At 40.3% G+C, this 16052-nt stretch overlaps 1 protein-coding gene across 1 annotated transcript in view; it reads right to left on the bottom strand.

The window, feature by feature from the left end:
• Nucleotides 1–702: 702 nt before the first annotated feature.
• The window catches only part of LOC144684080 (metabotropic glutamate receptor 4-like), a 1228983-nt gene continuing 1213633 nt past the window's right edge, over nt 703–16052 (bottom strand). The window contains exons 15-16 of the mRNA XM_078547795.1: nt 920–1166; nt 703–746 (exon numbers count right to left, since the gene is read on the bottom strand). Of these exons, the coding sequence (XP_078403921.1) occupies nt 703–746; nt 920–1166 (291 nt within the window). The remainder of the gene's footprint in view (nt 747–919; nt 1167–16052) is intronic.

Raw genomic sequence — 16052 nt, 5'->3', positions numbered from 1 at the left:
GAGTCAGGACCCCAATGTTGGGCCCATATAGGGGTTCCCAAACATACCCATGGCATTCGTGTGTCTACCGGCGCAGCCTTCCAGGAGGTGGCGTTCTAAATAGCCATCTCCACTTCCGCCATCCTATTAAGGTTTGTGGACGGGTTTCCAATGCTGCATGCTCAATTAGAGGTCCCACAACATTGTCAAGTTGGCATCTCCACTAGAAGAGTTGGGCTCAGCAAAGGCAGGCAGACAATCGCAAGGGTGCCTCAGTTGCTTGCAGAGAATTAATAAAATATAGCCCTGCAGCTGGTAGGGCCAACAGGTTGGAGGGGAACCCACCCACTGGAGTAGTGATGCCCCTACTTGCAGCCCCAACATTAGGGAATGGAGCCCATGGCTCCAATGGCAACCCAGCCTGTCATCACTCCTTGAGTGAGCTGGCGGCTTTCAGTTATGGTTCGGAGGGGTGAGTGGGGGCTGAGAGAAATCACTGTGGCAAAATAACAGCGAAGTGGGGTGTTCATTGGACTTGTTGCCCACCTCCGTGGAGTGTTCAGCCAACCTAGTTCTTAGTCCAGCACTGGGAAAGCCCCCTCGAGGCAGAAATGCATCGGAGATTCACTTCGATGGGGCTGCACCATTTCCTGGACCGCCTCGTCTCCACAGTGCTGGGAAAATTAAGCCCATTTTCTCAGTGTCTTTTTTTTTAACCTTGCTTTAAAAACCCAACAGTTCAAAGTAATTCATGTGTCCAAACTCTTCTGTGGAGAAATTGCCAAAAACAATCATGAAACATTTAAAATTAAAGGTTAGTCCCTCCATTAAAATAGTAGACAAATACATTTCACATAAATGCACCAAATAATCACACGTTAATACTTGCACAGCAGAATGTTAAGGCCAATATCACTTTAACTACAGAAAAATGCTTTACCTTGGGTTTCAAGACTTTCACATAGTTCAGTTTTGGCTTCTCCATTGGGACGGAGATTTCCCTTCTGCGTAAACTTGTTGGACATTGTGGCCGCTGTCACTACGGCTTTTAGGCTGCGCTTGCGTCTCTGCACATTCTGTTCTGGGTGGAACAGGATGACATAAACCTTAGGCATGTACAGCATGCCGAGCGACACAGAAGCACTCAGATTTATGGAAATAGTCAGAGTGGTTGTTTGAATATACATCTGGAAAATAAAATGAACAAAAATATACATTTTTCAGTAAACACTTTCCACTTGTATAAATGTATATTTTTCCTTGCATTTGATTGCAGTGATTAATAAGTTTGGGTCATACATATATTTGACTAATCCTGAGATAAAAGCAAAGTACTGCGGATGCTGAAAATCTGAAATAAAAACGGGAAACGCTGGAAAAATTCAACAGACCTGAAGAAGAGGCATACGGACTCAAAATATTAACTGTTCCTCTTTTCACAGATGCTGCCAGACCTGTTGAGTTTTTCCAGCATTTTCTGTTTTTATGTGACTAATTCTACATTACTACTCTTCAAAGAGTACTTAATTGGCGATTTGGCACATCATGATGTTGTCAACAGGTGCTGTTTAATGCAAGGCGTTCTTTCTTTAACTCAAATCTTCTATTATTTTTCAATAATCCAATTTCCCCATGATCTTCACTTTCATTTGACTCTGTTCAACTGCCCCTCTTTCCAACATCAGCCAATGCTCTAAGAAGGCGATTCAGGAAGGTTTTACTTTCCTGAACTACTCATTTTTGACTATGTTTCACTATCCGGCTTGGTTCCAATCTGACAAACTCCATCACAATTGAGTTTGGCATATTCAACTGTCAGCAACTGTGAAACTGAATCTGTGATCACTTGTTTAGGAAAAGCACATCATAGCTGGCAGGCTAACAGGTAAGGATTTACCCTTCCTCATTTCATTCAGTATTGGAACATTTTACATTAACATACACACCAAATATAAAGATAACACTGAATGTTTTTGTTCATTGAAATGCTTAAGCATAGTATATCTATCATTTTAATCACATTGGGTACTTTAAAAACTGCTGTGCTGAAGTAAAATACCCTTTGTGATCCATTTTCAAAAGTGAACTTATCGAGTCATTTACAAAGCATAACATTTTTCATAAATGACTCTATTCTATCATTATACAGGTTATTAATGAAACTATATCTGGAGTACTGCATCGGTTTTGGTCCCTTCACATGTTGGGTAAGCCTTGGAAAAGGTTCGGAAGAGACCTACAAGAATGATCCCTAGCTTAAAGAAATGTATTTACTCAGCTAGTCATAGAGAGCTGCATCAATTTACTTTAGAGAAGTTTATACTAAGAGGAGACAAGATAGAGGTATATTAAATATTGAAAAAGTTGTAATGTGTGCCTATAGATTATTTCAGATAGATGGACTGGGGAGGATGAAGGGACATTTATTTCAACAGTGCAGAGATAGGAATAGGCTAGATGTTAAGTGGTTCTTCTTTTCCCAGAGAGCAGTGAGTCTCTGGAATGCTCTGCCAGCTGGTACAGTTTGTTCTGACTTTTCATGACTTCAAGGGGCAGCTGGACCTACTCTTAGCTGGGGCAGAGATCAGCAACAACTTACATTCAAGCAGCACCTTTAATGTAACACAACATCCCAAGGTGCTTCACAGGACCGTTATCAAACAAAATTTGACACCAAGCCACATAAGGAGATATTAGGGAAGAAGGCCAAAAGCCTGGTCAAGATGTAGGTTTTAAGTAGCGTCTTAGAGGAGGAAACATAGAAAATAGAAGCAGGAGTAGGTCATTTGGCCCTTTGAGCCTGCTCCACAATTCAATATGATCATGGCTGCTCCTCTATCTCAATGCCATACTCCCGCTCTCTCCCCATACACCTTGACACCTTTAGAGTCCAGCCATGCCTCTGTAATCACAATCATATTGTACCCATTTATATCTATTTGTGCTGTTAATTCATCTACCTTATTGTGAATGCTCTGTGCATTCAGATACAGTGTCTTTAGACTTGTCTTTTTACACACCTTTTTTTGTACTATAGCCCTATTTACTGCTGGTCCCCATTTCCTCTGCCTTCCACTTTTGCTTTTTACTTTTCTTCCTTTCATTTCTATATTTGTTTCCCTCTCTTGTGTCTCGCCATACAGGTTCCCAACCCCTGCCACTCCCAGATCAGCCATGATCTCATTGAGTGGCAGAGCAGACTCGAAGGGCCGAATGGCCTATCTCTGCTCCTATGTCTTATGGTCTTATTTTAACCCTCACCCACAATACTAGTGAATGCTGCTGCGAGGGTATTGGTCCCGGTCCTGCTGGGGTGCAACCCGTCCAGCTTGTACAGGTCCCATCTTCCCCAGAATCGGTCCCAATGCCTCAGGAATCTAATCCCTCCCTCCTACACCATCTCTCTAGCCATGCATTCATCTAGTCTATTCTCCTATTCTCACTAGCATGTGACACAGGGAGTAATCCTGAGATTACTCCCTTTAAGGTCCTTCTTTTTAATTTATTTCCTAGCTCCTTATATTCTGCTTGCAGGACCTCATCCCTCTTTTTACCTATGTCATTGGTACCGATATGTACCATGACCTCTGGCTGATCGCCCTCCCCTTTCAGAATGTCCTGCAGTCACTCAGTGACATCCTTGACCCTGGCACCAGGGAGGCAACATACCATCCTGGTGTCACATCTGCAGCTGCAGAAACGTCTATCTGTTCCCCTTACGATAGGAATGGGGGAAACATATAATCAATGTGATTTCCTACATTAGTGCAGATTGCCAAGAGTGGACAGAGAGGAAACCTGGTTATTTTCTTTTGGGCCCTGAATATTCCTGCTCTTTGGCCTCTCCCAGGAGATCACATACCTACAGGGCGTGGGAAGGGTCTAATTCTGAGGGTAGCAGAATCATGTACGCATGCTTAAGGGACCAGTGGCCTCTCTTGCTGGTCTTTTTGTAACTTCAGCATTGCTTTTAAGTTTCCAAAGTTGATATGAATACTATCAGCAGACTTGAGATAAAAAAATCTGCTCATCGCTATAATTTCACAATATTGCACTGCTGCAAGCTTCCTGTGATGCTGTTCTATCATTAAATCATTCGCACAGTAACATGGTCCATATTTTGTAAATATTCTTCGAGGCGGATAGTGGGAGTTGGGAAATTTCCCAGCCTGGTGCACCCACCTTGGGAGAAAGTGCCAGCAAGGACATAATTTTCATTCTGGGGTGGTGGTTGAGGAATGGGGTGCGAACAGGATTGGGGCCCGCCATCCCGGGAAACAGTTTGGAGGGAGCCACCGGGGCTGCTGAGTTAAAAGGCCTGCCTCGGTGCTCTCTTCGTCTCAGTCGTAATAACAACAGTGAAACAAAGAACAGCTCTCTAGCCCTCACCCTCCACACACTCACCATGCTCCATCTATGCTACCTCATTCCCCCCACCCGCTCCCCATGGTCCCTCATACCCCCATGCGAAGCTATGACACCCACCAAACCCCTCAAGCCCCTTATATCCTCTACTAACTATGCCCCCCACCCAAACCCCATTCCCCCAATGCCCATCTATGGCATTTCCATGCCCATTCAGCCACTATACAAAACCAATGAACCCTATTGTGACAATAGGATGTGTTAACAAAGCTTTAAAAAAAAGTTACTCATTCATAACTTCCCACTTTCTTACTAAAAGGTCATTTCATTACAGACCAATAAAAGTGTCAATCAGACCCTTTAAAGTATCAATAGCTGAAACTGCAATAACTTGAAACCTCTTTATCTTGTGTAAATAAACATTGTGAAATTGACAGAACAGATCTAGAGCAAGAACTGTCAATCAAGAAATGTTTTCCCTAGGATGCAGCTGTTTCAACAGTCCAATGAATGTCTGGGCTCTCAGCCAAGAATGCATAATAAGGCTTGGCTGAGAGCCCAGACATCCATTAGACTCATTTTAGCTATTGATACTTTAAAGGGTCTAGCTGATTGACACTTTTATTGGCTATAGTTGCCTTTTAAGTAAGTGGAAAGTTTTGAATGAATGACTGTTTTTAGAGCTTTTTAAACACATCGTATTGTCAAGATAGGGTTCATAGCTTGGCATGGCGAATGAAGTGGGGTAACCGAAAATATTTCATACTAAGATTGATATTAAAATGTACATTAATAACTTTAGAATAGAAAAAATGTAACTAGGAGAGCTCTTTCTAGGAATGATAGGAAATAGAGCCAACACTGTAGACATATGTAGCCAGTACTGTGGGAACCAACCAAAAATCACAAGCCATAAAGCTTAATGACCTTCACAGTTTGGGTAATCAAGGTGTTAAGGAGATAAGGAAACAGACAGGAAGTCATTAGGCCCCAGACACTAACAAACCTCCTGAGGCCAAAAGCTGAGATAATGGGGAACATCTGCAGTACAAAGTATCCCGCTCATTGATTAGGTTATGTGATCTATTGCTAAAGCAACATCAGTGATTGAGGATTTTACCAAAATAGTGTATTGCAATGTGAGAACCAAGTAATATAAATTGTGACAGACTTTGTATTACTGAGAGATCCTTGGAAAAGGCAACCAGGATAGATCTGATCTCTTCTCAGCATATGCTTGAATAAAATATTTGCTTGTTGGAAGCTTCCACACTCAAGTGGTCATTTTTACCACAGCAGGGAGTATGAGGGGCCATGGGTAAGATCTTGTGAACTTATCTTGCAAATGGTTCCCTCATCCAGACCATAGTTCACGGCACCTCTGAGGGGCCATGAACCACGAGTCCTTTAAAAGCTGGCCGGACTCCATAAAAATTGCTGAGTCCTATCCCCTCAACAGCGCCAGCCAGTCCGGAAGTGAAGCGTGTGGGCTCGCGACCCGCACCAGCTCGCACCCTTAACCCGCACTGGCGAAAACTGGGTGTGCCCGACTCCATGAAAATCCACCCACAGTCTGTTGGGGCTGGAAATAAGAAAGTTATATTTTGAAACATGGAGTGTATTACAAATTATTTGTGCGCATATGTCACTGACTCACTTTAAGCTGCAGCCAATATATCCAGGTGAAGTGAACTGGAAAATCAATTCCCCAGAAATAAATATTTATTATTTGTCATAGATTTAACAATACAAACGCTATTAAGTGCTGGACGGTTCTTAGTCTCTTTCAGCATTCGGTATTGTAATAACAATTCTGCTGAAATAGGTTCACATGATTTGACATCCAAATAGCTTGTGAAATATTGAACCTGGATGATAGTAGTGCCTGAATGAGAAAAGCCACTAGATTTCTCTAGAAACAACTGGACATTCTAGAGACACAACGATAGGCTGAAAAGATACCAATTTGCCCTTGAATGCAAATACTCTGATTCAGAATGCTTACTTAACATTTCCTGAACCTGTAAACAGAAACAAAACTGATAATACTTACTAATATACTGACCTAGAAACAGTTTTAAAAATACCTCAGAGTTTCTCCAATGCATCTATCTATCACACAGTTGACTTTTTCTCCATTTTCCCAAGTTACATATTTTCTGAGGCTTTTCCTCACAATAGTTTCTTACCTCAATACCTTCCTCTATGATTTGATATTCCACTACAGATCTGCTTCTTACCTGTCCCTCAATACTACCTTACACCCTCTGTGTATATACACACACACCATGATGTTTCTTACTGTTGCCTTTTGATATATCCTCTTGCTTCATTATATCACTGCAACCTACCTACCAATGGCAGTTGCAATCAATTATTTTCAAACTTTCACCCAATAAGGCACCTTTGTACATCAGCTTCTCGGACCTCTGGCCTCCCCTCTTTTGTCAGTCAATGATGGACATCCTCACACTCCGTGCACCCCAGTGCATAGTTACATTTGCCTTCCCCACTCTGCTGTCAGGACTTACACTCCTGTTCTCACCCTGTACTTTGGCATCTCAATTACTCTCAGCATTCACTGATTAGGTCATGCTCCCATACCCTTGCAACACACCTTTTCCACTCCACAACCTTTCCATTGGTCCATGCGTGCTTATCTTAAATCCTAGACCTCAACTTCTTTCCACTACCTTTCCCTCACGGGGTTTCAATACACTTTCAACCTACAAACTTTTTCCAGTCCATAACTATGTCCACAGCTTCTACGGGCAGAAATTTCCCAGATCGTTGGAGGTGGGTTCGGAGCAAGCTGGGTGGGAAAGTGAATTCTGGGTTTCCCAACCATGGAATCTGTTGCTAGCATGTTGGCAACTTGTTAAGGTCACTGAGTCAAAATGAAAAGCTGGGAAGGCTTTGATCATAGAAACTGAAGAGCTCCAGCCATGGCTATTGAGAGACAGCTGCTCACACCATTCTTTCTCAGCTTGATAGGTGGTTGACAACTTCTTAGAAGGCACTTAACCTGTCTTTGTTCTCAGTTCTTTGGAAAGCTCACCTCACCGCAGCCCCTCAGAACCCACAGCAGGACCTCCAGGTAAGAGTGAGAGACCTAGGGAGCTCCATTCCTATGGCTGAAATAGCCTCAATAATCCCAGTGCTGGTGAGCTTCTCTGAAACATGCCATGGTCCCTTTGATTAAAAATCCTTCCTCTGACAGAATGGTTACATTGTCCCACCCTCCCTCCCAAATTGGTCAGGTAGCCCAGAGAATGACAATTAGTTTTGCTCTGCTAAAGAGCAGCAGTTGGGCACACTGTTAAGGGAGCCGGTTTCCAAATCTGAAAATGGACCCGTTGTTGCACCAGGGACTAAATTGGTAAGATTCTGCCCTATATCCTAAAGGTTGATACAACCATCCCTCCAAGATGCCAAAGCACGAACAAATTACATGACTATTTTTCTATTCAAAACTTATATCATAGAATCATAAAGCATGGAAAGAGGCCATTGAGTCCATCATGCCTGTGCCAGCGAAAGAGTTATTCGTTTGTCCCATCCACAACTCTTTTGCCATAGCCCTGCATCTTATCTTCATTTTCAAGCATTTATTCAATTCCCTTTTTAATGTCACGACTGACTCGTCTTCCACTACCCTTTCTTTCCAGGTATTTGACATAACATTCATCTATCAGGCTTTGGTGTTGATTATTCATCCCTAAACAGCATACAGTGTTTTGTTGTAAATATTAAGGATGGAATTAGACGTACCTGAATTGATCTAATGTTTTCTTACAGAATTTAATTTTGCAAATAAGTACCTCACTGATTTATTCTGGTCACATTTTTAACATCACAGCAATGGCATGACACACAGGAAATCTGTTGCTGCAGCTTCTTGAATCTAATACTTAGTTGGTTTGCTGTTATCCAACATGTTCATCCATAAGCGCAAGCACTACAGCACCGACATACATGCTGTCAGTTTACAAAGTTAAAAACTGATTTCTTTATAAATGTTTGGATCACATTGTGCAAGTATTCAGCAAAATCTCTTTCATTGTAACAATGAGTCACTGGAAATAATATCTAGAGCACAACAATGGGAATACTTACTGGTTTTTGTTCTTCAAAACAGAATATTTGTTGATTCTAGCGATAACTTAAGAAATTCAATGATTGAATCCTAGGTGTAATAGGCTGTGCCCATGCACTAATTCTAGATTGAAACAAAATGGTTGCAATTTTTAAAGAATTATTTTTCCCTCTATAAATTTGAGATATGAATAAGAACAATCACTGTTGTGTCTGAATTTGAAAATAAAGATTATTACCACACTGTGAAATGCTCTGTGCTTTCCTCCTGTCCAAGCCTGTAATTCACTTTATTGAAATAAGACATTCTGCACTTATAGAATTGTGTGAAGTGATACTCTACTGTACATATTTTTTTTCTAAGGGGTGCAGATCTTTTACAAACAGTTATATGTTTTTAATTGAATATATTTTAAAATTGCTGTGTAATTTTCTACTGGAATTAGCAAACTCATTGCCAAGTATTCTGTTTTGACAGCAAAGATGTATTTTTCATACAAATATTAACATCTCTAATGTGATTTTTGCCAAGAAAAAAAATATTTAAAGGCTTGACTTTACTGTTAACACACTGATAAATCTATTTGTTTCACACTCTTGCCTGCGCTACTGGAACAGAATCATTCACACAATTTTCAAATAACTGTTAAATGCAGACAGGAATTTAAAATAAACACATTAACCAATGTACTAAAAGAAATATATAAAGGAAACAAACTCCTTAAGGCTAAATTAACTTCTTGAAGCTATTTTTAACAATCCATCAAGGTATTTTTTTATACATTTCTATTGGAAGGAAGGTCTTCAATACTTTACTGTACTGGATTATGCACTTATGATTATGTTGCCACAACAGCTAACTTAATTTTAAATTTACATATATACAATATTGTTAATTGTTCTCTCTCTCTACATTTCAACAGAAATTTTGGGCGAAAAGGTACATCCTAATAGTTTAGTACTGCAACTAAGGTCTTATGATGCTTGCAAGATTTGAAATTACATTGTCATGTTATGGTCATATTTTTGTGAAAACATCTTTGACTTCCACTTTAATCGGTCAACACTCTCATTAAAATAGATATTGGTTTAGGTATTTTATGAAAATAAGGGACAATTTTAACCTTCACTGATCTGGGCAATAAGCTGGGGGAGTGGATCACCCAACTATTGTAGAACCCATTCAATTTCCATCTCAATGTCTTACTCAAAGCTGGATGTCACATTCAAGATCTAGTCTAGCCAGAGCACTGTAACATTTCATTTGTATCTCTTCGGTTTGTTTTGTCTCTGTAGTTCTCTTCATTGATTGCTGCTCTGTATTACTTGGACATGTATAATGTGAAATCTGCTGAGATTCTTAGACGTCTTTCAACTTCAGCCTTAGACATTTCAACACCATTCATGATGTATACGTAGGGCCAGATATTCGCTACCGAGGCGGGTAACACGAGTCAGGAAATTTCCTTGACTTGGCAGACCCGTCTTGGTTGAAAGAACCCTGTTAGACCCAATCTCCACTCCGGGGAGGTGGGGCGGAATCAAGTTACGCCCACAGACTCTGGAAGCAAACTGTAGGAGGCCACAGGAGCGAGCGAATTCTGAGGTAGGCTGTTTAGAAGACCTCTCTGGATTCCCTAGGACTTCATCTGAATTGTTGTAGAAGCTCTTAGGCCTTCTAACCTCACAACCCTCACAACCCTCACCCGCCACTCCTATGGCTCCTGCATGCCAACGTATGTCTCCACCCACCCCAATGCCCACTCATACTCTCCATGGCCCCTCATACTCCCATTGGCCCTCATCCCCCCATCCTAACTCCATAGTCACTTACCCAGTATCCATCATGGGCATACAGAAGCCATGTGAAAAAAAAACTCTCACTCATACACACTTGATAGAGAAAAAAACTTCCATTCATGAAACACATTCAAAGTTTGTAAATTAAATTGTGAGCTCAGAACCCCTGCTGAGATAATTGTAGATTTTGAAACTCAGCAAAAAGTCATAATGACATAATAATAGCCATTGGGAAATGTCAACAAAGAAGTCAATTGAAGCCACATGGACTGGTGGCAATGTTTTCCTAACCTGCACCAGATGGCCTGTTAATCAAAACAATCCAGCAGGCAGTGTTTTATTTAAGTCTTACAGCACTAAACCTTTTTTTAAGTTTAAAGAGCAGGGAACTTAAAATAATTCAGGTAATGCAATTTAAACAGATCTCCCTCCAGGTGTGTTTACATCTAATTCATCAATTTGTGACTCCCAGACTGCAGGTTTATGCTCTTGGAACAGCCTAAATGGGGTCTGTTCGAACTCCGCAGTAAGTTCAAATAGCTAAGCTGAGCTTTGATTTCCTGCCTATGTCATTCATGCCCCGCCCCCTTCCCACAGCTGACAAAAATTGGGTCTGTCCGAAATGGGGGCAGGACTTTCACATCTGGGCCTGGCCCACCAATTAAATCCAGCCTATATAATGTCTGTTTTTCTCTCTGACAAACAAAATTTTACATTTTCTGCATTAAATTTCATCTGCCATTATTTTGCCCCCTTACATATTTTGTCCAATTTATTTAGTAATTTCTGAGCTGCCTGTTATGATTCGACCAGTTTTCCTAGTTTCTCATCAAGTCCTCTTGTTCATTTACCTGATTCACATGCCTCAATACTCCTAGATTTATTCATGTACAAGGAACTGACTAGTATGGGGTGTGCACATAGAAGCCTGGAATTTCTGCTGGGTTGTATGGGTTTTCTCAGTGCAATATGCCTAAAAACAAGCAAGTATTGAGGAATTTCAAGTGCAAATTATGCACAGAGCAAATGGAGCTTCCGAGATCCTTTCACTGATGTAAAAAACATGGGGCTGGATTTTATGAAAAGGCTCAAGGTCCCAGAACCAGAAGCGGGAGCCAATGCCTCAATGGCTGGGGGAATGGACTAAATTTTGTAATTACATCTGTTATATTGTTATGCTATCCTTAAAGAGCTAGCAACGAATTGTTATATGAAAACATATTCCGAGGTGCCACATTTCACTACTGCAATGCAACCATGTTCTGAGTAACCAGCATGCAGCAGACTGTTGCATCAAATCAGCAGCAACTTGGAATTAGGCAAAGAACACATGTTTTGAGGACACACATTTTGGATTTGGAATCTCCAGTTTAATAGGAAGAAAAATAGTTATGATGAACTTTAATAAAAACTTCATATAATTACATAACAGTTTTTGAGGTCACTGACAAGGTTAGTGTATCTACATAATTACACATAAGAAGAACAATTAATTATAATGGTATTATAATTTTCATGTTGAAATTATTGTTAATGTAATTGCCTGCTTTCCATATTTTACCTGACAGAATGGATAACATCATAAGTTGATATTTTCCTGGTTGTTGTTTACCTTTGCTTGAGTTACATTATAGTTACTATACTTTTTCTGCAAATTCTCTGACACTTTCTTATATACGAAGCCAATGGCTTAGAGTGTCAGTGCATTCATTTTTAAATGAAACCCAGGGCCTGACCAAGGGTCTCGGCATACATAGCTGTGGGAGGATTAAATAAATTCAGCTTTGCTTCAGTGTTCTTTTACAACCAAGATCAGCAGAGTGGAAACCCTAAAATTGGGCGTCTATTTCAGATTTGCTTCATATCATAAATATAAGACATTCTTAAAAATGCTCGCAGCTAGCTTATTTCCTTTTATGTCCCACTGTATTTGAGTTCATCTGTATTACTTGAATTCAATTGTATAATCCTTATGTTTATAACGAGAGAAACACTGGCCTCTCAGTGACAGAAAGTGAACAATAATATTTTGTCCTCGTTTTTGTGACAACAAAATAATATATACTTAGAGGAATTTGTGCGATTATAGAGAGGCAATGCGGATTTGTAAGGTGTAAGTGATGTCTAACAGAACTAATTCATTTTTTTGATAAAGTAAGTAGGGCAGAAGATGAAGGAATGTCTATGAATGTATTTATGGACTTCCAGGGGGCATTCAATAAGATTCAGCATAAGGGATTTCTAGCTAAATTTAAGATTCATGGAATTCAGGGGAAATTATTGATCCAATTAGGAGATTGGTTAGATGGTAGAAGGCAGAGAGTAGGGATAATTAATAATAATTTCTGGGGTCTCAGCCAAACATCATTGTGTATTCTTGGCTGAGAGCCCAGACATCCATTAGAGCACCAAATCACCTGAGCCCCAGGGAAAGCATTGCTCATTTGACAGCTATGGCTCTCTGATCTATGCCATCAATTTAACAATGTTTATTTATTGCTGAAAAAAAGAGACATCATGAAGCATTTCATCTTGTGCTCATCAGGACACTTTGCAAGAATACCAACACAAGGGCAAAACAACAATTTATACTGTATGTGAAGACAGTGCTGATTGGTTGGCAAAGGGACTCTGATTGTTAGAGGTGTTACCATGGAGAATGCACCAGTGATGCCAAGAATAGTTTGAAATTTAAACCAGGCAACTTGACCATGATTGGTCAGGGAATTGCCATGAGGAATGAGTCAGCGAATGGCTGTCACTTATTTTGTTCAGCTGAAACAGGCCCAATATGTGTACATGTTCTTTCTGTTTGCAAAGAACATGGCCCTGTGTATTAATATATGTAGCTTCCAGTACACACGAAAGCACTGCACTGCGAGCCCGACTGACAATATTAAATTGGCTGTCAGCATAATTCCTAGCATATTGAGGATTATTTAGCAAATGTTGTCCAATCGCATAATCAAATTTAATGTTGGACACTGTGTTTTCAGTTTGGCAAGCATGGGCTGGTTGGGTATGGTCTATACCTTGCCCATTATGAACAGTGGCTGAGACATGCTATTTGATACAATCCACCAGTCTTTGGGACATATGGCCTACATACCTAGCATCACAGTGTCACTAAAATACATAGATCATATTACTCATTTTTGTGATAGGCAGAATGTCTTTTTCACTTGATGGCAGCATCCTGTTAGTGGCGAATACCATTTGTGTTGTAGCAGCAACGTGAAACAGCTAGCTTCACCTGTTGCTCAAATTTTCGAGATACCTTGCCCTTTCAGAGTATTCTGAGATAGATTGGGCACTTTTCAGGGCCGAAAGTGATGGCCTTAGGCCCGTTCATGAGTCTGGATGATATACAGCGTGAAATGATCTGATCAAGGTAGCCATTATCCCACAGGATGTCTTTGATGCGCCCTATTTACACAATATAAAGAGTTGACTAGTGCTTGCAGTTTCTGCTAATGATACTTTAAAGGGTCTGGATGATTGTCTTTTATTGGACTATAGTAAAAAATAAAGTTTTTTTTTAGGAAGGTGGTAAGTTTTTTAAAATAAAGTCATTAATTGATAAAATAATCTTTTTTTTTTAAACACGTCCCATTGTTACTATAGGGTTCATTGCTTCCATACAGTGTTTAGTGGGTGAATGGGTATGGAAGTGTCATAGCTTAGCATGAGGGGCATTAGAGGCCATAGGAGTTGTTGGGGGGTGTATGAGGGGCAATAGGGGTAGTTTGGGAGCACAACTTGGCCTGTGGGACAAGGGACCAAAGGGGATGTTTGGGGGGCATAGATGGCATGGGGGCATGAGGGGCCATAGGGAGTGGGTGCAGGGCATAAGATGGCATGGGTGGGGCACAGGGAGATTGTGTGTGGCTGATAAGGGCTGGAGTGCCTTTCTGTTTTTACTTTAACCAGGATGAAGTTCCATAGCATTGATGTGGGCCTTTTAAACAGTTCGCTTCGGTACTTGGCAGCCACTATAGTTGCTTCCAAACTTTTTCCTGGGTTGGCTGACCTGATTGCAGCCCACACACGGCCCTCCACAATGAAAATCCCATCCTTGCAGGCACTTTCTCCCGGGTCAGGCGGGCTGAACCGGGAATTCTCCCAAATCCCACTGCCCACCTCGAGGATGAAAATCCAGCTGTGGTAGTTTTGTAAAGTAGTGTAGGCGGGAACATAAAATTACAAAGAGGTATTAATAGATTGGGATAGTAGGTTAAAATGTGGGAGACGGATTTCAATAATAAAATCTGAAGGCACACATTTGTTTCTGTCTTTTTTCTCCCTCTATCTCTTCCACCAATATCATATCCTTTTATTTGCCTATCTTTTCATTTCATCTGCGATTACCAATCTCTTGCGCCATGGTTTGTCAACTGATCTCTATACCTAAGACCATAATTCATAACAGGCCAATAATCTTGGGGATAGTGAGATGTCCAATTTTAGTACGCTGTTCATATGCTGCATAAATTGGGCACACCTTACAACACCTAAGATTCCAGTTTTTCTAAGTTAATCAGCATTATTCATTTATATGGAAAGGCCAGGAATCGGATTTGATCAAAAAAAACTGTACAGTTTGGTATTATCCATTTAAGTAAATTGATGGAACAAAGCGATGCAAGGATCTGCTTAAACATTTGGATTCTAAATTGTGCTAGTCAATCCTGACCTATATGCTTTAAAAGATTTTCTACATCCTGTTGTTCTGTGTCTAATTGGCTGAATTCAATTTTTTAGTCACCTGAGGCAATTCCAACAGAAAAAAGGAAACTACAGTGCTTTTGCTGAATTTTGCCTACATATTAGGTTGACAATAGGACACTTAGACCGGTTGTTTCATATTCTCCCAGTAATTGTCATTATGCCAGTACACATAGCTCTTTCATTCTATTCCCTTCAGGCGCAGAGCATTTAATTTTTTTTACTCAATTTCAATAAATGTAGGATTCAACCAGGGGTTTTGATCCCCAATTGGATTGCTAACAGTCTATTTAGTTTGCTTAGCCACTTGATTGAAGTTTGGTTATAACTGAATGTCATGGAAAAGGATACCTTAGCCTTACAGGGACAAGTTTATTACCACATAATCATTGCTTTAATGAATCCATAATTTAAGAAGAAATCCAGATCCAGTGTGTAAGAGTGCAATCCTTTCACATTCAGACTTTGAGTTCAAATCCAAATATATATTGTTGTAACACATAAAAGTTCTCCTCCCAGAGTACTATTAGGATAAGTTTCATGCAATACCTATCCAGTTCCTACAGGGCATACATCCATATCACAACATTGTCCATAAGACAGCATAAATTTGTTTCAAAGAATTGACCTGGAAATGCCATCCTCATGCAGTAAAGGGTGTTTGTCTCTCTTGGGATAAGGTGCATTATTGTGAGATGGTTTGGAGAGGTTATCCTGCATTGGCACAATGATGTACTTCACCTGGGACTGCTCAGCACTTAAGAGTCAAAAAGGTTTAGCCTTTGCACTGACAATATGTTCCTTTTGATGGGCTGAAAAAATATTTACCATTCTTTTTTAACCTTGTCACCTCACTCTTCAAAATGTTACCCAGATAAAAGTTATGACATTTTATCCATGAGGAGAAAAGTGCGATGTGAATTCTGGGTCATACCAATCTAGATCTCAGCATAACACTGGACCAGTATCTGCCACTAATTTATGCATTTGGCAATTGCAATGAAAGCACCTGGAAGGAAACAGAAGGTGTATACCTTTAAAGCGTTACATGGTTTTCAGAACTAAAAGTGCTTGGTGCTGATATTAGG

Source organism: Cetorhinus maximus, chromosome 8 (genome assembly GCF_964194155.1).
Source record: "Cetorhinus maximus chromosome 8, sCetMax3.hap1.1, whole genome shotgun sequence".
NCBI classification, from domain to species: domain Eukaryota; kingdom Metazoa; phylum Chordata; class Chondrichthyes; order Lamniformes; family Cetorhinidae; genus Cetorhinus; species Cetorhinus maximus.
Note: the sequence above shows the minus strand (reverse complement) of the source record. Positions and strands in the feature narration are given on the sequence as shown.